At 35.4% G+C, this 23,420-nt stretch overlaps 1 protein-coding gene across 3 annotated transcripts; it reads right to left on the reverse strand.

Moving 5' to 3' along the window:
* Positions 1-10,190: 10,190 nt before the first annotated feature.
* On the reverse strand, positions 10,191-21,047 carry LOC130802835 (rRNA-processing protein fcf2). Of its 3 annotated transcripts, none has more exons than XM_057666924.1 (6): positions 20,893-21,027; positions 19,921-20,310; positions 19,772-19,832; positions 11,955-12,032; positions 11,478-11,593; positions 10,194-11,375 (listed from the first exon to the last, which is right to left on the reverse strand). In XM_057666924.1, exons 2-6 carry the CDS (start codon positions 20,151-20,153, stop codon positions 11,210-11,212), a joined length of 654 nt encoding a protein of 217 aa, XP_057522907.1. In that variant the 5' UTR covers positions 20,154-20,310; positions 20,893-21,027; the 3' UTR covers positions 10,194-11,209. The 3 variants fall into 3 exon arrangements, with proteins under 3 accessions (XP_057522908.1, XP_057522907.1, XP_057522906.1); XM_057666923.1 differs by having other exon boundaries at positions 10,196-11,375; positions 19,921-20,292; positions 20,893-21,047; XM_057666925.1 differs by lacking the exon at positions 20,893-21,027 and having other exon boundaries at positions 10,191-11,375; positions 19,921-20,273.
* Positions 21,048-23,420: the final 2,373 nt, after the last annotated feature.

Here is a 23,420-nt window from a genome sequence, read left to right on the forward strand (position 1 = left end):
TGGAAGTAATTAAGAAATGAGCTTAAAATTTAGGGATTATTGGTAAAGAAAGGATTTAAGTAGTAAGTCTAAATTAAATCAGGATACTAACTAAGTACCATTAGTAAACTAGAAGTCTTAAAAGTTTCTTGTAAGCAAGTGATGATCCAATTATGTGGCTAAGTTGTCTATGCATGATGGTAAATTAAGTTGAGGAATGATCATTAAAAGTGTTGAAATTGCTAAACAAGTGATCCAATGGGATGGAAATTGATGAAGTTATTAAGCCATTAAATCAATAAAGTTAAGAAAGTGTGTTATGCAAGTGCATATCTATTTGTCTTAAAGGCATAATTATTAATTAGTTATTACCTCTTGGCAGGAACCTAGAGGAAATTGGGGAAAGAATGGATCCCCAAGCACAATTGAATCTCCTAACCGAGCAACTCAGAGTCATCCAAGAGACCAATGCTCAATTAGTCCAGTTCATAGCCAACCAACATGCCAGTGTGGATGACGAGACTAAGTTTTACAAAAGGCTTGCTACCCACAGGCCTAAGACCTACAATGGTGCTACAGATCCAGTTGTCCTTGAAGATTGGATCAATGAAACCGAGAAAATTCTTGAGGTGGTAAATTGTCCAGAAAATCTTAAGGTTAAACTTGCAGCATTCTATCTAGTGGGACCTGCAGAGCTTTGGTGGAGAGCCCTAAAAGGTGTCTTAGCTGCCTCCACATCTGCTGGTGGAGCAACACAACCCACCAGTTGGAGATGGGAAGATTTCTTGAAGAAACTAAGGGAGAGGTTTTACCCAGCAGCTCTACAGAGACAAAAAGAATCAGAATTTCTTTACCTGAGGCAGCATTCTCTTAGCGTTACCGAATATGCTAACAAGTTCTTGGAGTTGGCTCGATTTGCCCCAGATTATGTGCTTGATGAAAAGAAAAAGATGGATCGCTTCTACAATGGTCTCAACTTTAGCTACCAAAAGTTGATGGGTCAATATGAGTCTTTTCAAGCTATGTATGAACATGCTGTGGAGAAAGAAATGGTCTGCAAGAGAGAGGAAGATGTGAGGAAAAAGAGATCTGGAGGAGACCAGGGAGGTCAGAGCAAGAAGCCCAGAGCTGAGGGAAACTTCAAGGGGAATCAAAACCAAAACCTCAGAAACTATCAAAACCAAAACCGCTTCAACAGTAGTAGAAACCCACAAAACTCCAACCCGCTAAAAAGTCAACTGTGTGATAGATGCAAGAAATGGCACTCTAAGGGAGTCAACTGTGAAGGTAAGGCTGTGTGTCTGAATTGTGGAAAACCAGGTCATTTGGCTCGAGATTGTTGGGGCAAGAACCGGGGAAACCCCGGGAATGGTGGAGCACGATACTCAGGAAATCAAGGGAACCAGCGTAACAATAACTCTCAACTTCGCCTTGAATATAAAGGAGGCAATAAAGCCTCATCTTCTGGAGGCCAAGGAAACCAGCGCCTGGGAGGAGGAAAAATTCTTTGCCATTACTACAGCAGAGGAACCTAGCACTTTGAGTCCTAAGACAGAAGGTAAAGTCATTTCTGGATTACTGTTATTGCTTGGTAAGTCCGCCCGTGTCTTATTTGATTCTGGGGCCGACAATTCTTATGTTTCTAAGTCATTTGTGAGATCCTTGGACTGTTCTGTTAATGTATACCCTATAATGCATAGAGTTGACTTACCCGATGGATCAACGGTATCATGTAATACAAAGTTGATTGATTGCCCATTAGTAATCCAGGGTAAGGAGTTCCATGTAGACCTGATTGTATTTGACTTAGGAGGGTTTGATATCATTCTAGGAATGGACTGGCTAGGTAAACACAGGGCAGTGATTGAGTGCTATGAGAGGATTGTAAAGGTTGGGAACAATCCAGGGGATCAAGTAGCTTTTAGTGATGGGACCATACCTAATATCGAGCCAGAGATGATTGAGAGACTTACAACCTTTCCAAAGAGAGGTGGGGAAGCCCAAGTCTACCACATGAGCGAGTCAACATACAAGGAGGTCGACTTAAGCCAGATCTTGATATTGCGAGAATTTTCTGATGTATTCCCTGATGATCTACCTGGGTTACCTCCAAAGAGAGAGATTGATTTTCACATTGACCTAGTTCCAGGGTCAAGCCCGATTTCAAAGGCACCATATAGAATGGCACCACTTGAGTTGGCTGAACTAAAAACCCAACTCGAGGAGTTACAAGATAAAGGGTTTATCAGACCAAGTGTATCACCATGGGGAGCTCCAGTGTTGTTTGTGAAGAAGAAAGATGGGTCTTTGAGGCTATGCATTGACTACCGGGAGCTGAACAAAATCACCATCAAGAACAAGTACCCACTTCCTAGAATTGATGATTTATTTGACCAGTTGAAAGGAGCCGGAGTTTTCTCTAAAATTGACTTGAGATCTGGTTACCATCAGTTGAGGATAGCGGAGGAAGACATTCCTAAAACTGCTTTTCGCACCAGATATGGGCACTATGAGTTTAGAGTGATGCCGTTTGGGTTAACCAATGCCCCTGCAGCATTCATGGACTTGATGAATCGAACATTCCATGACTATCTTGATAAATTTGTTGTGGTTTTCATTGATGATATCTTAGTGTACTCTAAGACAGAGAAAGATCATGAGGAGCACTTAAGATTGGTATTAACACGATTGAGGGAAAGAAGCTTTTATGGGAAGTTGAGCAAGAGTGAATTCTGGTTGGATCGAGTTGTCTTCCTAGGTCATGTAATCTCAAAAGATGGCATAACAGTGGACCCCGAGAAGATAAGGACTATCATTGATTGGCCAGCACCGACTAGTGTAACTGAGGTAAGAAGCTTTATGGGTTTGGCAGGTTATTACCGAAGATATGTTGATGGGTTTTCTAAGATCGCACTACCGATCACCAGTTTGGTTCGAAAGAATACCAAGTTTGTGTGGTCACAAAAGTGCGAAGACGCTTTCCTAGAATTGAAGAAAAGGTTGACAACGGCTCCAGTGCTTGTATTGCCCGAGGATGGGAAAGAGTTCACGGTATACAGTGACGCATCTTTAGAGGGCTTGGGTTGTGTACTCATGCAAGAGGGGAAAGTGATTGCCTACGCATCGAGACAATTGAGGCCAAATGAGAAGAACTATCCAGTGCACGATTTAGAATTAGCTGGAGTCATATTTGCCTTAAAAATTTGGAGGCATTATCTCTACGGCACTACTTGCAAGATCTACACCGATCACAAGAGTTTGACTTATCTGTTTACACAGAAGGAGCTTAACATGAGGCAGAGAAGGTGGCTAGAATTGATGAAAGATTATGACCTCACTTTGGAGTATCATCCCGGAAAGGCAAACCGTGTAGCAGATGCCTTAAGCCGAAAACCGAGAATGGTCATTAATGGACTAATTTCAGTGCCCTACGAGATTTATGTGGAGATGAAGGAGCTAGAATTGATTGTGGTTAAGAAGGGATCATACGACAGCGTTCTCAATTCTATGAGTACAACACCGAGCCTACATGAGGAGATCCGTGAGCTACAACAGTATGATGACTTCTTGTCAGAGTTGAAGATTGGTATTGAAAAGGGTGCAGTTAAAGACTTCAGAATTGCTAAAGATGGGAGTATTCATCTAGAGGGAAGGTTATGCGTGCCTCGAGATCCTGAATTGATAGAGAAAATACTCAAGGAGGCACATTCGACTATGTATTCTGTCCACCCAGGACGGGATAAGATGCTAGCAGATTTAAAACAATACTTTTGGTGGATGAACATGAAGAAGGATGTCGAGGATTTCATAGCTCGATGTCTAGTATGTCAGCAAGTCAAGATTGACCACCAGCGCTCTCCGGGGGAGTTGCAACCACTTCCCGTGCCTAAGTGGAAGTGGGAATCAGTGAGTATGGACTTTGTTGTTGGATTGCCCCGTTCGAGAAGAGGAAATGATTCTATTTGGGTGATTGTTGATCGACTCACTAAGACTGCCAGATTTATTCCTGCTAAAGTAACTTGGAAAGCAAAACAATTAGCTGATTCTTATGTGAAAGAAGTACTTAGACTACATGGTATACCGATGACAATAGTTTCAGATCGAGATCCAAAATTTGTGGCTCGATTTTGGAATGAGCTACAAAGGGCATTCGGCACGACCCTTAATTACAGCACCGCTTTTCACCCAGCTACAGATGGGCAGACGGAGAGGACCATCCAGACTCTAGAGGATATGCTTCGGGCATGTGCCCTTGATTTTCAGTGTTCGTGGGAGGATATTTTACCATTAATAGAATTCTCCTACAACAATAGCTACCAGAGTAGTATTGGTATGGCTCCGTATGAGGCCTTGTATGGCCAAAGGTGTAGGACACCACTTTATTGGGATACCGGGAGGTCTGGTGTGCTAGTTGGACCAGAGATGATCAGAGAGACCGCTGAACAAGTCAGAATCATTAGAGACCGGATGAAGGCTGCCCAAGATCGACAGAAATCCTACGCAGACCGTAGGAGGAGGAAACTTGAGTTCCAAGTCGGTGAGAAGGTGTTCCTTAAAGTCTCGCCAACAAAGGGAATCAAGAGGTTCGGAATGCAGGGGAAGCTTGATCCTCGGTACATTGGACCCTATGAGATTTTACGTAGAGTTGGAGAGGTAGCTTATGAGTTAGCATTACCCCCACAATTAGCTAAGGTTCACAATGTGTTCCATGTGTCGCAATTGCGCCGGTATGTGTTTGATCCATCACATGTTCTCCAGTATGAGCCAATTCAGCTTGTTGAAAGCTTGCAGTATGAGGAAAAGCCCCTGAGGATCCTCGGTCGAGAGGTTAGAAAACTCCGTAGCCGCACGATTCCACTTGTGAAAGTGCTATGGAGTGGACAGGATGCCGACAGTGCTACTTGGGAAAAAGAGGACGACATGTTAATTAGATACCCTTACTTATTTGAGTGATGTATTTATAACTATTAGTTTGAGTTAGTTTCGAGGACGAAACTCTTGTAAGAAGGGAAGACTGAAACAGTCGTATTGTTAGAAGATTTCATTAGTCGTTTTTAGCGCCTAATTTTTTTTCTTATATATTTGTTCGTTACTAATTATAATTTAATTAGTGATGGTAGTAATTTGAAAAATCTCTACGATGATAAGAAACTTGTTAATTCGTAACATGATTATGAATCGTAACAAGTAACGTAAACTTTGGAGGTAAAACTTAAAGTTGAGCAACTACCCATAACAGTTCAAAAAAAATTTAATTATTACCCAAGCATATTATATAACCATGATGGGAGTAAATTAAATATTTCTCACATATACAAGTGATTTTTAAACATGAAGTACAAGTTACATAACTTGTTACATGTACAACAATTTTTACCCAAACTTTAAACTATCTTAGATAAACCTTTCTTATACCATAATAGACCAAATTGAGGACAAAAAACACTCCAAATCAGCCCCAAACAGCAGCTAATATAGCTGTCCCAAATCCCCTTAGTAGCTCCTTGTTCACTTACACACTAAAGCCAATCACACTACCCAAAACCCCTTTTGTTCTACCCAAAGCTTGTGCATCATTACAAGCATGCAAGAGGCAAATATTTGAAGCAAAAGCACTCAATTTTCTGAATTGTTATTCAGCCATAAATCCCAACACATTGCTCCCAAGTTCATCCATGAACAAACACTAGAATCCTCTAAACTTTCAATAACTAAAACACCTTCTTTTCTCATCAAATCTTCTTCAAAAACCCATCTAAAACTTCTGAAAATTTATGTTTATAAACTCAAATCTCCCATAAAAATAATCTTCATCTTAAGAGCTTTCCATAGACACCAAACTTGAAGAAATCCACCAAGTATAGAGTAAGTTATACTCATTTCTTTATTCCACTAGTTTTGTTAAAACTTGTTCATGTAAAACATTTTTTTCATTTTTTTTTACATGAATCTTTCTATAAACTAAGATCATTATAAAATGAGTATTTTATCTCTAAACTAAGAAAATCATCACTTGTAAATCTATAAAAATCGGCCACAATAGAAAGTAAGAAGATGTTTTTCCACAAACATATAAATTTTGTTACTTAAAGGATTCAAGTAAATTATGGGACTTAACTAAGTATGTTGCTCAACATAATAAGTATACTCCAAATATGTTAAAATCATCACAAGTATTAGTCTAACAACTCTAACTAGGAAAAGTTAAGTGCATGTTAGAAATCCAAATTTATTATTGATTTTTGGATGAATGCAACATGTTTAGTTGAAGAGTTGGAGTTGAGACTTGAAGGGCAAGGACCCGAAGTTAGAACCGCTTCTAAGAACGCGTAGGAGCTTACGGAATAATTATATAGGCTTGGAGTCGAGGTATGTCACATGGGGTGATTTTTAAAGGATTTAAGAACAAGTTGGGAAAGTTTGTGTATAAACTTTTTTAAAAAAAAAAAAAAAAAAAAAAAAAAAAAAAATTCCCAAAGAGAAGTTCTTAAATCTTGAAAGATGATGTCAAAATGATAAATTTGAGTATGAAATAATTTATTACATGTATTATTATTGTGGGCATCATGCATGTTGATTTTATAAATTATTGTATGTTTAAAGGCATGTTTAACACTACTTTGTGAAAGTTATTGTGATGGAAATGATTATATGAATTTGAAAATATTTGAAATTCATTTTAAAAGAAATTTTCAGTAGCTATATGTTAAGAAAATTTCTTGGATATTTTTTTTTGAGATTATTCGTTAAATTGATATTTTAATGGATTTTAAGGTGTTAAATACTCTTATTATAAAACATGGTATTAGATGAACTCTTCATCATCAAAAATAATTAATAAAAATATATTATAATGTCTCCAACAAGATTTGGCCAGAATATATTTAGTTTGGAATTTTTTTTTTAAATTTTTGAATAATCGTTAAATTGTTTAACGGTAAATTGTAAAATGGTAAAATATAAAATAATTACCAAACAATGACATATGGACTTGAAATTTTTATCACATACTCATATGGACAGTAGGTAAAATTGGTAAGAGTTTGGGAAGGTTTCGTTGACATTTAAGGACCTTAATAATTTTTACTCGGTTATTAATAATCGGTAAGTTTGAAAACGGTAAAATACAAAATAAATACTAAATGACGTCTTTTGGACATGAAAATTTTATGAGGCACTTATATAAGCAGTAAATACATGTTCAAAAATTTATATGGATTTTCGTGACCATATATGGACTTAAATAAATTTTATTCGATTTATCGGTAAAATAACGATATTAATTATTAAAAATATTCCACATGATTTTTAATGGTTATTTAAAATTTTATACCCCTTAAAATAGCTTCTGGAATATCATATAAGTTTTTATAATATTTTATTCGGACTCAAATAATTTTAAACCTATTTTATACTATTTATCGATAAAATGTCTATACAAAATAATAAAACATCATACATGAGTTTTATAAGTTCAAATGGCCTAATAAACATATTATATGACTTCTGGAACATTGGTATAATTTTATAAAATAAATTATTAATTATTTACTAATTTATCAAAATAATAGAAAATGTTTATTTATTAGAAAGTGTAATATTGTTAATTAAATTTGGGTAAAAATAAACCTATATAAAAAAAATTATAATTATATTAATAACCTACTGCCTCATAGTATAAATTAATTTTAAATGAGACGGTTTATAAATTTTACGGATTTAAGAGACCATTTAAATAACAGTAAATACCCAAATTGTCGAAAATAATTGTAAGATCGTTATAAATACGCATAACCCATTATAACTTGATGGGACAAACTTAAATTCATTTTAAATAAGGTATTATAATGACTTGATTAATTTGGGCCTTGTTGGAGAATTAATATGTACTTTGTAAATCAATTATCGATTTTATTACCGGCAAAACTATCTCGTATTTAAGAAAATAGTGTTTTATGAAATCTTCTGTATTAATGATTTTATAGACTTATGAATCATATTCTAGTTGTTTTGAATGAATTTCAAAACCCTTTTAAGTTATATTTACTTTAAGAAGGATTGGAACAAAACATTTTAGTGGTTTCCTTAAAAAAAAATCGTATTGATCTTTAATCACTTTTTGTTACTATGAATTTCCATACATGCTAGTGATGCCCCAATATAATACAAAGGTTATGTTTAATGATATGATTATGCTAAGCATGTTTTACCCATGTGGGAAATATTATGATTTGATTTTGCTAAGTTGCAAATAAAGTATGTTTTGCTATGTGCAAATAAAAGATGTTTATCATATGGAGAAAGTTAATATTTTTGACTTTCAAATGCTATTAAAATTACAAGATATATATTATGTACAAAAAAAATGTTTTAGCCTAAATGGCGGGTACATATGCCACAGCAAATGTTGTGTGCATGATTAAACGGCTCACCAATGCTGAGCGCGTATTGTTCACAATACCATTGTGTTACACTTGCCGGACATGTCGCGGACGGTAGACCGACTACCAAACGAGTCACAGGATGACTCACAGAGTACCCATGTAAACTTATGATATGAGTTTGAAATTGATTTGGATCCATTGAGATCTTATGATTTATAATGAAAAATGAGAATTTTAAATTACTATAGAGCCATTGAACTTCATTTGAATCATAATATGATTTATCAAATGAAAAAGCATATTTCAAAATGAATTTACTCAAATAAAAAAAAAAGAAAGATTTTAATAACTTGTTTGACGGACACCAGTGTGTTTATACTCAGCCTTTTTGCTGATACTATGCTTTGTATGTTTTTCCAATGGTTTTGTTTTTAGAGTAAACCCCTATGGCACCTCGACGGAGAATGGATATGCGAGCGGAAGTTGAACCCGAGTTGGAGTATGACTCCCCTTTTGTTTAGATCTCTTTATTTTATTTGAGAGATTATTAGTTTAGATTTAGACTATTTTAAGGATGTAATTTGAATTTTGGACTTATTTCGATTTGGTTGTAATTTTCCTATATTTTGGACAGTTAAGACTTCCGTTATATTGCTTTGGTTTGGTTCAAGAATTATACTTGAATATTAGTTTAACCTTTAAGTAACCCCTTAATTGTGTTGGCAAAAGTAAGCTTCCGCTTGATTAATACTAAATTCCAATTAGTGTTTGCCTTCATAATTCGAGGCGGTTACATATGTTATCACAAAGAAATGAAATTTTAATTCTAGTATGTTTTGTCTTAATAAATAAGAGGTATATGATATCATAAAGAAATGTAATTGATTACTTAAACTTCGTACCAAACAGTCAATGAGAGAATCACTTAAATAATTCCATTTTCCGGAACCAAAAATCCCATACCAAACTTGGCCTTAATAAGCAAACTAAAATAGTTTCTTTTCTTTAGTTTGTTAAATGAATATTTACTAGAAAATTCAACTAATCCTAATCTTCACATAATACAAACCTTTTCTCCCCTTTCCCATATCCCAATCAAAGCGAAGAATAAGAACATAACAAGAAGAAATTGCCGTCAAATTTTGAGAATTAGATGGAAATTTCTTCAGTGATTTGCATAATTTATTGCGTTTTTTTACTTCCGCGACTATGTATTCATACTACACAAGCGCAGCATCGAAAGATCAGTCTCTTAAAACACTAGGATGGCTAGTATTAGAGCTTGAATCAGAGGGAATAAGACCATATTCACTAGTATTGTCACTATATCTACTAGTAGTAGTTGTGTAACCATTATTATAGCTTGTTAGTGCCATTTTCTTTAGATCTTCCATGTAGTTTCGTGCATCGAAATCTAAGCTTTCGTAAGGAAAATGCATCCCGCTTTGTCCTGGTCTAGTTCCATTGTCGAGCTCTGATGTTGGGAGGTTCCCCTCCAATGCACGTACTACCTGCATTTGTATACAGATCCAATCTCAGAACTAGAGGTGTTCAAAACAGATCTGGCGTCCTAATATTTACCGATCTTGTAACTAAATCCGATTTGACCTAACTTCAAAATGAATGCAAGAATATCTAAAACCGAATATGGACACAAGATTCAATTCTGAACCGACCTGAAACATCTAACCTGAAATCAACCCGATAACCCGAATGAATAGCTCTTCCAAATGAAACAATTTTCGCCTTTAAAAACCGATTTTTCATGCCAATTTGATAATTTCACTAAACCATCTTTAATAACCTACTAAAATTGAATTGTGTAATGCAACACAATATTAAGATTTTATCTTGGGCTTGTTATTAAACCCAAGAGTTCAATTATATCAATTTTTCTAATTAATTACTTACGTTCGTACAATAGAAAGATATCCCCGCGATTTTCATTGCTAAACGTCAAACAGAAATCAATTAGTCACCATATCCTTTTATCGCTAAATTTATTCCATCGCAAACATGGTTGTGGAAATATGTGACGGATGTAGACTTCGAAGATTTAGTTGTGGACACTAGTAGGGCAAATTCATTGACCCCTGTTCAAACGTTGGAACTTAGAAGACATCAAAAGCAGAACCGCCACCAACAATGGAATTACAAAGAATATGTTGCTAAAGCTGAGGATGTAGTAGAGAAATGTGAAGAAAAGGAAAAATCATCTACATGTTATGTTATGTTGATTGTGATCCAAGTGCCAACACTGCAAACATGTTATGTTGATTGTGCTTGCCTTCGTAGGCTCTGAATTGTGATAATGAATAGCGCGACACTTTGCAGTGCTGTATGGTGGCAGGTTGTTGGATTGCGTTCTCTAAGCCGCCGTGATCACGTACACTTAGCAACAGGGTACAGCTAACAGCTAAAAGCTTATTACCGACAAAAATATGGCGTAAGATAAAATTACTATGACTACTAGACGACTTGGCAGCATTTTCTTACCAAAATCTACTCGTAAATCAAAAAAAATTGCTAAAGCAAAGTCCTCTATTAGATTGCCTTACTAACAAAATTTGCACCCACTACTGGGCATCAAAACGTTTCCTGTTTGCAAAAGCAAAGCCCAACGCAAGCTATCTAAACTAACCAAAGGAAACAAAAACCCAAATGCACCTAATAGAGGCTCCAACTTCTATGACTACAAAGTACAAAGTACAAAGTACTAAGGTATTGAACTGCTATTGCTCTAACCAATACAGATGGATGACCTGGCTATGCAGCATAGGTTTCAATTAGTTACCGGGTGTCTGGACGAACTTGGTTGAAGTGTTTTAAATGTCTCAAAACAGAGTTTAGATTCTTTTGAATCGCTTTTTATCATTTCTGGAAGGCGCAAGCCTCTTTTCTGGGAGATGCCTCTTTTCCTTGGCTCGTTTTAGAGTAGATTTGCCCCTTATTTTCCAATTTCCATTTCCTCCAGGTTGGTGTTGATCTTCAATTTCTCTTACCTTGCGTTTCCTGGGCAAAAGATACCATAGGGCAAATCAGCAAAAAGGCAAGGATTCTGAAGTACTAACTTCCAATACTTAAACACAATAAAGCAACATTTTCATGATTTACCTGTAATGTGAAAGGGATCCATCAGAAAGCAGCTCGTCAGCAATGCTGCTCTTCCTCTCCTTTTTAGTGAGCCTGGAAGAGAAAAAATCTGATGCTGACTCCACTATAGTGCCCACCTGTGGCAGAAATAATATAGCAAAATTATGAGATAAAAGACACTAAAATATACTACCTTCGTATATTCACGGTTGCACAATTTATATTTCTACACTAGCAATGCTATTTTTCAATCCTTCATATCTCAAGTTACTTGTAACAAAATTGTAAAACAGTTTATATTATGACAAAATAAAATGTGATTACACATACTAAAGATCTCATATGACTACTTATACATTAGCAACAAAAAATCTAACACAAGATTGGCTGATGAATAATGATTACTTTTGATACTTTTGAGATGGTGCAACTATAAATATACAGAGGATATATTGACAGCGATGCAGACGCAATGTTTAAACAAAATACAACAGTTACCTGGAAATACTTCGGCAATGTCTTTGACTTTGCATCACTCTTCTTGTAATGTCTTTTTGGATCAATGACACTCCTCAACTGCAATGAATAAGAATACGAATAAATCCATCAGTATCGAAAAACTACAAGAAAAAAATGCATTGTGCAAGCATTCAAACTTCAGAGTGGTGACAGAATTTGTTCTAAAACAAATCAAATTCTGACATAGAAGTGTTACCTTACATTATACCTTTGCATAGATACGATAAGAATTGACTTAAACGGAGAAAAGTTGCAACTTGTATAAAGAAATGAGTTTTCAATGCAAAAAATTTGGGAAACATAAGCATTGGGAAGTTTCAATTACACCCATATTATGTGCCAAAATACTTCACTTATATTCCTTAATATTTGGCACAGATTATGATATCTGTTTTTGGAGAGATGAAAATGGAATTAAACAAGTAAATCCATTGTTTTTTTTGGCTGTATGGTAACCATTTACATTACTTTACCATAAGTGATTCCTTTTATTTGTTAAAGATAAAATAACAAATACTCTAACCTCATTCTCCCCATCTCCTCTCACAACATTCTCTCTCTGCAATGTGACTTCACCTCCCTCGTCTCCTCTCACAACATTCTCTCTCTGCAATGTCACTTCACCTCCCTCATCTCCTCTCTCAACATTCTCTTTCTGTTGTGTCTTTGTCTTCTCCTACAGTGTGTCTTCAATCTTCATCTTCCTCGTCCCAAATTCTATGGAGCCCTAATTCTTGGAATTTTGTCAAATTATCAACCCTAACATGAAGAAATTCACCCTAATTTTTGTTTGCATATTATTCCAATTTTTTCATTTAAATGTATGTTTTTTTTTACTTTTTACTAATAATTTCTAATTTCGAATTTTATGTTCTTTCTTTTTAAAATTGATTTGAATTTGTACGTTTAAAAAATTGCACTTCGATCTTTTTTCTGCTAAAATTTGTATATCAGTTCCAATTCTCTGTTATAGGCTCTCGGTGCTTGGTGTTGATAGAAGTGTCTTATTGTTCTTTGCAATGTTGGATGTTGATAGTTTTTAGAACGGTTTATTTTTCTTTAATCCTAGTTAAGGAAGGGCTGCAGGACCTTTAGATTTTTGCTTATTTTATGCTATGGATTAAATCATTAAGCAAATGATTTCGTTCCAATTTTTTATGCCAAACAACTCATGACGTTACCCCTTAATATTTTCCCTTACCTCTCCTTATCTATTTTCTTTTTGTTCTATTTCCACCATCCTTACCAAACACCCCCTATATATCACCAATTCTCTAATTAAGAATGCTAGTAGGAACTGACTTGTGGAGAACTGGGAGGGGGGGAGGGTATATAAGGAATATCAATACTAAAATATCATGTCTCTGATGAACACCAGGTTGTCAAGACTTAAAGAGGCTAATAGGCAATAGCGGAAGCTAGGCATGGCCACGGGGCGGGTTACCCGGAACCGAACCGGTCCCGAACCGCTTGGAACCGGAACCGGAACCGGAACCGTTTGCGACAGGTTCCGAACCGCCCCGAACCGCGAAACCGTGAAACCGCCGGAAAAAAGTCGCCGGAACCGTGAAACCGCCGGAAAAAACCGTCGTGAACCGGGCCAAAAAACCCGCGGGTTGGAACCGGAACCGGTCCGGGAGAACCGGTCCAACGGTTCCATGGAACCGGTTCTGGAACCGGAACCGGGACCGGTCCGGTTGAACCGGCTCAACGGTTCCATGGAACCGGAACCGGGACCGGTCCGGTTGAACCGGCCCACCGGTTCCATGGAACCGTTGAGCCAAACTAGCCGTTAGAGAGCCGTTGGAATCCATCCTATAAATACTCATCACTTTCAATCATTTTCATTCACAACTCATCTCTTCTCCTACTCTCTCTACTTAATTCTTTAATTACGCAATTATTCTCTTAATTACATAATTAGTCTTCTAATTATTTCTTAATTTAGTTAGTTACATAATTAATCATTTATTTATTTCTTAATTCTATATTTCTATTTTTACTTCTATACTATCAATCATGTCTTCATTTTTGAAAAGAGCCACAAAAAAAGTTACTAAAGTGGCAAAATCATTAGGAGGTTCCAGTTCCTCCAAAAGAAAGGCCACTTCTACTCCGTCGGTATCAACAACACCCTCCATTAGTAATTATAATTATGAACCTAATTATCCGGAAGGGTACGACCCGGAGTTACATCAATATGCAGAAGAAGTGGAAAAAGATATACAAATTGAAGAAGAAGAAGAACAAGAAGAAGAACCAACGACCCCAATTGGGGTACATATATCTCGACAGTCATCAACAAGATCAGATGAAGAACAAGGAGAACAACAACAACAAAGACAAGCTCGTGGTAAACGAGTCAATTTCCAAACTATCGGTTAGTTTTATAATTTTATTCTTCAAATTAATTAAACTTTAAATTATTTATTTATTTAATTATAGTTTTATAATTTTAAATTATTTATTTAGATGAAGATGAACCAGTAAGACAACCTTTTCCGGCAATGCCACCTTCTAGTGGTAGAGCTGTTTCACATGTGTGGTCGTATTTCACAAAAGAACCAACCGAGAATCCAGATATGTTCCTATGCACTTGTCAAATTTGTGAAAGTCAAGGAGTAAAGCCCTTAGTTTCATACAATTTCGCCAGAGGTAAATACTTTTTAAGTTTTTTATACATACATAATACATTCATACAGATTAATAGAGATATGTAGGGAATGGAACTTATTAGATAAAATATTTTGTTGTTCAACAGATAATGCAACCGCAAACATAAAATGTATAGAACTTTTATTTAACGAACCCGCCTTTAGTTTAATCCTTGGGGGTAGCTTATTACACATACGTTGTTGTGCGCACATAGTTAACTTATCTTGTCAAGTAGGTATAAAACAATTAAGTGAATTATTAGAACCAATTAGGGATATAGTAAAATGGCTTAGGATCGGAAAGATTAAAAGAAGATATAAACAATTATGTGACCAATACCAACTTAAAAAAGTGTATTGGTCATTAGATACTCCTACACGTTGGGGGTCAACGAACGATTTATTAAGAAAGGCGATTGCTTATCGCCCAGTAATAACACAACTATATAGTGAGTGTACAGATAGTTTCATAGCTGATGAAACTTGGGAATTAGCAATAGGTGTACATAACATATTAGAAGCGTATGACCACGCGACTAAGATTTTTTCTTATGTTTATGAACCGAACGTTCGCTTAGTAATAAGTGAATGTATTACTATTTTTTATCACCTGCTTAAACATAGACAAGAAGATACTAACCCACAATTAAGGCCGATTCTTGCTGAAATGATGGAAAAATGGAAATCATATTTTACCGATTTTCCTTACATTTATGGAATCGCAACCATTTTGGACCCACGTTTTAAAACCGAGGTCCTAACCAAAGTAATAGGATTTTATTATGTCGGAACATGTAAAAAATATTTAGCTGAACTGTATGAATTTTACGCTAGTGTATATAACCCGAAACGCGATATGTCTAGGCGTGCTAGCGTTTCGGCTCGTCCCTCTTTCTATAATTCAGTAATTGCTAACATAATGACGCAAGATGATAGTTTTGTAGGATCTTCTTCTTCCTCGACCACATTTTTAGAACTAGATAGTTATCTAAAACACCACTTTGAAATAGACCCAAGTGTCTATAATATTTTGGAGTGGTGGAAAGAAAAATCTTTTAAATTTCCCATTTTATCGAGAATTGCAAAGGATATCCTTGCAATTCCCGCGTCCACTATTGCGTCGGAGTCTGCTTTTAGTGCAGGTAGAAGAGTTCTGGATGAAAAGCGATCTCGTCTTGCTCCACATAGTATTCAAATATGTGTTTGCAAGAAAGATTGGGACCAAGCGGAGATACGAACACAAGGACTAAGGAACGATGATGATCAAGACGACGATGATGATCCATGGATGATGATGGATACAACTTCATCATCGTCAGGAGGAGAGTCAGCGGAAGCATCTAATCAATATCAACCACATGATGATGACGAAGACGAATAGGATCAATCCGACAAGCGACAACGATGAATCAACACTCAACAACTATAAATAAAAGGTATGACAAAGAACTACGTGGGCTTTGATTCCTTCGGGATACGTAGGCAGCTTAGTATTCATTTGGGTACTAGGTTCAAGTCCATTTTCTCCCTCTTTTTTTATTAATCATCTTTATCGACATTATCATTGATTCGTTTCTTATTAATTAATTTTTTTCCATTCATTTTAGTAAATATTTCAATAACGATGACAACTTGACATGCAATGAATTTCGCTAATAATCAAGTAATCATCAAAGGTACGTCCGCGATATTATAGTATTTTTTTATTATACAAAAATTTAAAGAAAAAATTAAAATGGAACCGATGGTCCGACCCGCCCGTCCCGTGAGTTGGAACCGCCGGAACCGCCTCATGAACCGCTAAGGAACCGTTTGGAACCGCCCGGAACCGGAACCGGAACCGGAACCGTTCGCGACAGGTTCCAAATGGAACCGGAACCGGGTGGAACCGGAACCGGATGGAACCGGAACGGAACCGGACCAACCCGGACCGTGGCCATGCCTAGCGGAAGCCAAGTAGTTAGTTAGAAAGGTGTAAGAATTAAAATCAAATAAATGGTAGCTATTATATAAAGAGGAGACAAGGGGAGGAGTGAAAATTTTCTTCTTATTCTGTCTTCTGTATTTTTTATTTCTTTTAACCGTCAATGAAATTGAAGAAGTTTCTATACAGTTCTGCTCGTCTTCATCCTCCCACAGCAATGTCAATCTATAAACGTTACTACGAGAGTACAAAACATTATTAACAGAGTTCTATAAAAAGCCCCACAGTCTGCTCTATGCAATCTATCAGCACAAGCCGAAATAAACATTGCAAAACAAGTAATGTTACTCATTATGTTCAACTCATTTTGCCGACTGCCCACTAAGGGACGTCCATCTCAACAGACCCCATATCATTCTACCAATACCATTTTATCATTCTCCTCATTTATCGTTTGTCCCCCCCATTTCACCTATATCATTTTACATTCAATCTCCTCAAGTTATAGAATTTAATATGCCTATCCCACTTGCAAGCATCAAAGCCACTTGAGCCCCCTCCTTCCATATGCAAAAACCTATGAGTTGCCATGTCTCCTGTAAGGCTGTAACTGTAGCAAAATCCATTTTATTACTTTCTTTCGTTGCTTGTTTTCAGATTATCACACCCACTTTAGCGAATAGTATATCCCAAAATCATGCTATGTTATTCCTTCCTACATTCCAAACCACGACTTACACAATGTGAACCATCCATATCTCATGATCAATCCAACTCCTTGTATTCAAGTTTGCTTTAGTTCAACAAGTTTGCCCTACCTCAAAGACCAGAAAAATCTTTGAAATACAGGCAGGAGAGGAAAGATATAGCAGAAGCCTGTAGAGCAAACCTCCAAAGGCAAACTAATTGCAACACTTTTGTCTTCTCTAAATACCCCCCGGGTCGAGCATACTCTAACCCAAATCTAAAAGTTCAAAAAGGTGTATTTTCTAATCCCCAGATTGATGTTATCTTGAATCCCAAAATCTCATTTACTTTAATTTAGTCCTTCAATAAAAACTTCTAGCTCTGGTATTTCATCCTCCAAGTCACCACTGAAAAGTCTTAAACAGATGTATTTTTACAACCCATTCAAAATCCACATCCTCAGGTAAAAAAACTTAACTGGTCAAAAATTAATTTAAACTACAGACTGTGCAGAGAACTGAACTTTAAAGCACAGGAAAAGAATAAGTAAACAAAGATAAAACTAACACTTAAAAGAGCTATTGAATTAGAAAGCTGGCTGCTATATAATATTCATAAGTTGCACAAGAACAATAAGAAAAGAAAATTCCCATTATGCCTTGCTCATCTAACAACTCTATATACATCATGAGTCCAGTATAACATTGAAAAAACATAAATTGGGACTAATACTATCCTAGAAGTTTTTCAAGTCTTTGATAAGCCGCGGATTGCGTTTTTTTCTCTAGCCACAGCAAGATACTCCATATGTCCCTCTCATTTTGCACATGTTGCAAAATGGGTGAAATTTTGTGAAAAGGGAACTTGGGTTGGAAAATGAGACAGAAAACAAGTGGAGGATAGAAATGAGGAGTTAAAAAAAAGGAAGAATATATTTTTGAATGAGATTAAAAGGAGAGTGGGACCGTTGCCAAGAAAAAAGGAAATAGTGCAAAATCAGTGAGACAAATTAAAATGGAAAATGGTGCAAAATGAGCGGGACGGAGGGAGTACAAAGTGATTTGAGTTGCCATATGGCTAGCTGTGTTGGTAATGATAGGAACCCACAAATAGTCTAATGTCTATAGATGTATCATGTATGTATTCAGAAAATTGCAGAGAATAATAACCTAGCCAAACATGTCTAAACAAGATATAAACACCAAGCAGCCAAGCACAGATGTTGAATGTTTTATGATATAGCACACTGCATGGAAGCTTAGATCCTAAGACTAAACATGATTCAACCTGCCAAGTGTAATCCATGCATATTTTGTTTTCATAAGCCTCAAAATGAGTGTAGAATATAGAAAATGAGAAGAAGAAAAAAAAGGATTTTAGTGCCAAGGCATCCAATATTCAGTGCCCGGTGGGATGAAGAAAAGATCAAATGGGGATAATCCAAAGCTACAAGTTATTTCTAGAGCTAAAACAAATTATTCTCATATATAAAAGAAACAGAGTGAAAATGAAAAAAACCGTCCAACAGAACAGAACTGCACGATCAAGATAGAGTTATAATACCCAAATGACATCAAAGTCCTACAGTCTTAGTTGATAAATATAACATTAAACATTTGTTTTTACTTTTTAGCAAGGCACATATATTTGCATTCGGCATATAGTCCAGAATCACAAAGGTATAAGCTCAACAAAGAAAATTACAATCAAACTTCTCCCAATATTCTTCATTAAAAAACTTTTCCTTAAGTCATCATAATTCTACTGCAATTTCCTTATTCGGTTAATACTTCACCAACCCCTTCACGTGATATAAGTACTATAATGCATTCACTTTACTCTAATTCTACTTCCATCTCTTGTAGTTGACACGTACATTATCTTTATTTCTGCACTCACTTACTATGATTGTTCTTCCATTGTGTCGTTGACAACTTTACAACAATATCTTTATCATACACAATTTCCCTATGAAACCTTGCTTCCTTACCAACTAACCAGAGACTTCAACAACACCTATGCGTCAATAAATCAAGGACAAAGGAAAGTGCCTACCCACAAGAAATTGGACCATCTCCCTACTTCATTCTTAAGCTCAAATCAATAAAAAGAAACCATCTTAACAATATAAACATTCATCCCTTCAACAAATGCACAATTAAGACAATGAAGCTTTTAAGTCCATCTAATCCATTCAAAGCTATTTAAAGGACATTAAGGTGCAAAAATTTCGATTTGGTCGCCAATGTGGTAAAGATTGTGGTGGTGTGTTAGGGATGTTGCAATTGGCATGCCTCCAAATATCATCCAAGACCATGTGATATACATTGAATGGCCAAAAGATAGTTTTTTTACACCTATACGATATGGGGTATTGACTCGGTGGAATTGAAAACATGTACAATGCAGCCAATATGATACAAAACGGAACAAGAGCCTTGTTTTTGCACAATGCTTGAGATAATCACATAATAACTAATCAATACAATTGGCACATCAAAACAATCGTATCCCAAAATTTTTAAAAATACCTTTAGTAGTTGGAGATCCTTTTTTAACTCTGGAGTTAGAACTGGGGCAGGCATATCAAACCTATTTCCCACAACAAAACTAATCAACCAAAAATTCAACAAAAGATAAAAAAAATACAGAAAGCCAATAAATTGAGCACAAAACGTACCACTGTGAGCCAACAGTGTCTTTTTTTTGTTTTCTGAGCAATTTGTTGAGTTTTGTAGGATCATTTGGGGGAACATACAAACCCTCGATAAGTTGGGAGGCAGGTTTATACAGCATGCTATTTTCAAGTGCAAAACGGGACTTACTCGACCCCGATGAAGAAGATGAGGCAGGTACAAAGGATGGGAGCTTAGGTTCCCATGTCAAGCCAATCAACGGCTTGTTTTCCGACATTCGGACAATATAAAAAGTCAAACTTTGACAGGATAATATAAAATTGATCAGGGCTGAAACACAGGGAAATAGCAATGGAGCAAGCTGAATGAGATGGCTGCAGCCTACAAATATGTAGTTTCTTCAATAAGCTGTGTTCCTGAAAATATTGCGATAACTTTCTCAAAAAAATACATCCAGAAAAGCAAATGTTGTTAGTCAAGAGTGCAAGAGAAAATTAGAGGGAAATTACACTGTATTATACATCAATTCCTCAAGACTCAATTTCCAGGCAACATTTACTTTTTGCTCATTACCAAATACTCTGCAGAATTCTAACTCATCTTTCTTATAAACTAAAATTCATACAACCCTAAAAAAGTGTTAGAAACTTTTACTAGAAAAATAAATCATTAACAAGCCACAATAATACTCTACTATCCACAATACTTTACACACAACCACAAAAAGCTCCGTAATCTAAGGTTACACAATGACAGAATAATTGAAAATCAACACAATGACTATAATCAATGGAAATCAAACAAGAATAATACGATTATCTTGAATTTTACCTATGACTATAGTATAGAACATAATTCTCATGCAATCTCAGAAGAAACAAATATCCAGAATGAAAATGAATTCAATTAATGAAAAGGAAACTTCAAACAAAGCTTTAAATTGGGGCGGCAAACATGGAACTAAGTAAAATTGTAATAATCAGAGTTAAGAAAGTAATTAAGCTTAATAATTATACCTGATAGAGGCGAAAGGAGGCAATCGAACGACGAGGCAAGAGCAACCGAGCAAGAGAACGATTGGTGTCTGTAGTTTGATTAGCTTCTTGCGAAGTTAAATGCTATGCTAGGGTTTGGTGTCCGAAAAATTAAAATTTATAATTAACAAAAATTTCACTTTTTATTAATATATTTATATTATATATACTTCTTTGGTATTTCGTTACTTTTTACATAGTTTCAAAATAAATTTTAAGTCTAAATATGTATTATAAAAAATTATTAAAAAATATATGATAAAAAAATATACATTAAAACAAATTTAATGAGATCTCATACAGATATATTTTATGTTTTATGTCTTTAAAAAGGTTCTTTTATATTTCTCTATCTTTAAAATTGAATATTTTATACGATAATAAAAGAATATTGTTGCATTTTTAAACTTGTATAAAATCCTTACCATCACACGATGTATCTATATCAATAGACAGTCACAATAACGAATATTATCCATAATCGAAAAGCCAAACTTTTATATATTAATCAAAAGAATTAATTGTGAATTAGAGCTTTAAGGTTTGATGCTTTTGTGAATTACCTTTTTTTTTTTTAATTACAGCCTCTAAAGTCGCCTTTTGACCAGTATTCAAGCCAAATGATCAGTTCCATACAATTTAACCGTTGACCACACTTTTTGCCTTTCATTTTTTTTTTACTTCTTTTTTTGAGTTTTAATTTTTATTTTCTTAATTAAATCCTTCTTCCATTAGCTTCTTCATCCCAACTCTTCACACTCCTTCATCTGCTCCTCAAGCAATTGCAGGAGCCAACTATTCACACTTCTTTTTAATTATTCTAACTCTCATGAATTCCCCAAAAATTACATCTCCTATTTTAGTTTCCATTATAAATTTCAATTTCTATGTTCTCCATTCATCACCATCCATTGTTACGTTTTCCAAACCACCATTTTCTCTCTCCTCCGTCATCACCACTACCACCATTTTCGCTTCTTCCCCGTCTGAGTTTTATCACTTCACTTTCTCTCTCATCATCTGAATGGGAGCTTTGAAACCCGAAACTCAACCCGACTCCGAATCAACTCGTGGGTTACTCCAACTTCATTCGGCTTAATCCCAAATCAGATCGTTTCGCTGTCCATCATATAGAGTTCTGGTGTGAAGATGTATTTTTTGAGGAAATGCCCGAGGAATCATCGTTTCGAGGACTTAATTTTGGCCTTCGAAGGTTGGATCATGCTGTTGGGAATGCCCCTGAGTTGGCTCCTGCAATTATTTGAAGAAGTTTGCTGGGTTTCATGAGTTTGCTGAGTTTACAGCCAAAGATGTTGGGACGAGTGAAATTGGGTTGAATTCGGCCGTATTGGCAAATAATGATGAAATGGTGTTGTTTTTAATGAATGAACCTGTGTAAGGGACGAAAAGGAAGAGCCAAATTTCAAACTTATTTGGAGCACAGAAGGAGCTGGTGTACAATATTTGGCTTTGATTAGTGAAGTTAAATTTTGGACTTTTAAGGGAGATGAGGAAGAGAAGTGGTCTTGGTGGGTTTGAGTTTATGCCGTCTCCACCTCCGACTTATTACTGGAATTTGAGAAACAGAGTTGTTGATGTATTGAGTGAGGAGCAGATGGAGTGTGAAGAGTTGGGGATGAAGAAGCTAATGGAAAAAGGATTTAATTAAGAAAAAAAATATTAAAACTCAAAAAAAATTAAAACAAAAAAAAAAGTCAAAGGTAAAAAGTGTGGTTAACGATTAAATTTGTACGGTACCGGTCACTTAGCTTAAATACCGGTCAAAAGGCTATTTTCAAGACTGTAATTTGCAAAAAAAAACATTAATGATATAATTTACAAAAACATTAAACATTAAGACTATAATTTACAATTAATTCTAATCAGAGTTGTATTATTAGTTGCGATAAACATGGGAGTTTTAAACTAAAATTTTCACCATTCTTTTTATTTCTTTGAGCTTTGTCCCACAACCGTCAATCTATTCATAAGAAGTTTTAATTTTCTTAAGTGGGAAAATACTCATCTCACTTATGTAGTATTTCTCGAGTAAACATAAAAGGACTTATTTCATACTAAAATATCACACTTCTTTTACTATGCGGTATTTTTCTGTAGACTAAAATCATACAAGACTTTTATGTTTTTCTACAGCATAGAAATTATTTTTGTTCTAGTGATCGAAGGAGAAAAAAATAAATATTTTTTGTAGGCGGAGAGAATCAAGCCATAAGAATATAAGAGAGAACATTCAACCACTAGTTTAACCAATAATGCATCGCAATATATATTTTACAAATATTTTTTTAAAATTTTTAGGAACCCACATTTGAAGTCATTAGATTTTAACATTTATGTTGTAAGTTGCAACAAAATAAAAAGAATAATAAAAACTGAAAATATTATAATTTGAAATCAAAAAACTAGAAATAATTGGCTATATATAGTCAACTTGATAATATCTTCATTCCTAGCAAAAATCACACTTGGTAATCACAAATCACAATCTA

This window comes from Amaranthus tricolor, chromosome 16, assembly GCF_026212465.1.
Source record: "Amaranthus tricolor cultivar Red isolate AtriRed21 chromosome 16, ASM2621246v1, whole genome shotgun sequence".
Lineage (NCBI taxonomy): Eukaryota > Viridiplantae > Streptophyta > Magnoliopsida > Caryophyllales > Amaranthaceae > Amaranthus > Amaranthus tricolor.

What these genes read in the sequence shown, in the direction of transcription:
- LOC130802835 (XM_057666925.1), bottom strand. Translation starts at nt 20,153, where the DNA reads ATGTCGGAAAACAAGCCGTTGATTGGCTTGACATGGGAACCTAAGCTC. An exon ending in AGGATCTCCAACTACTAAAG is followed by an intron (nt 12,033 to 19,771) that starts GTATTTTTAAAA and finishes TATTCATTGCAG; the next exon opens with TTGAGGAGTGTCATTGATCC. An exon ending in GGATCCCTTTCACATTACAG is followed by an intron (nt 11,376 to 11,477) that starts GTAAATCATGAA and finishes TCTTTTGCCCAG; the next exon opens with GAAACGCAAGGTAAGAGAAA.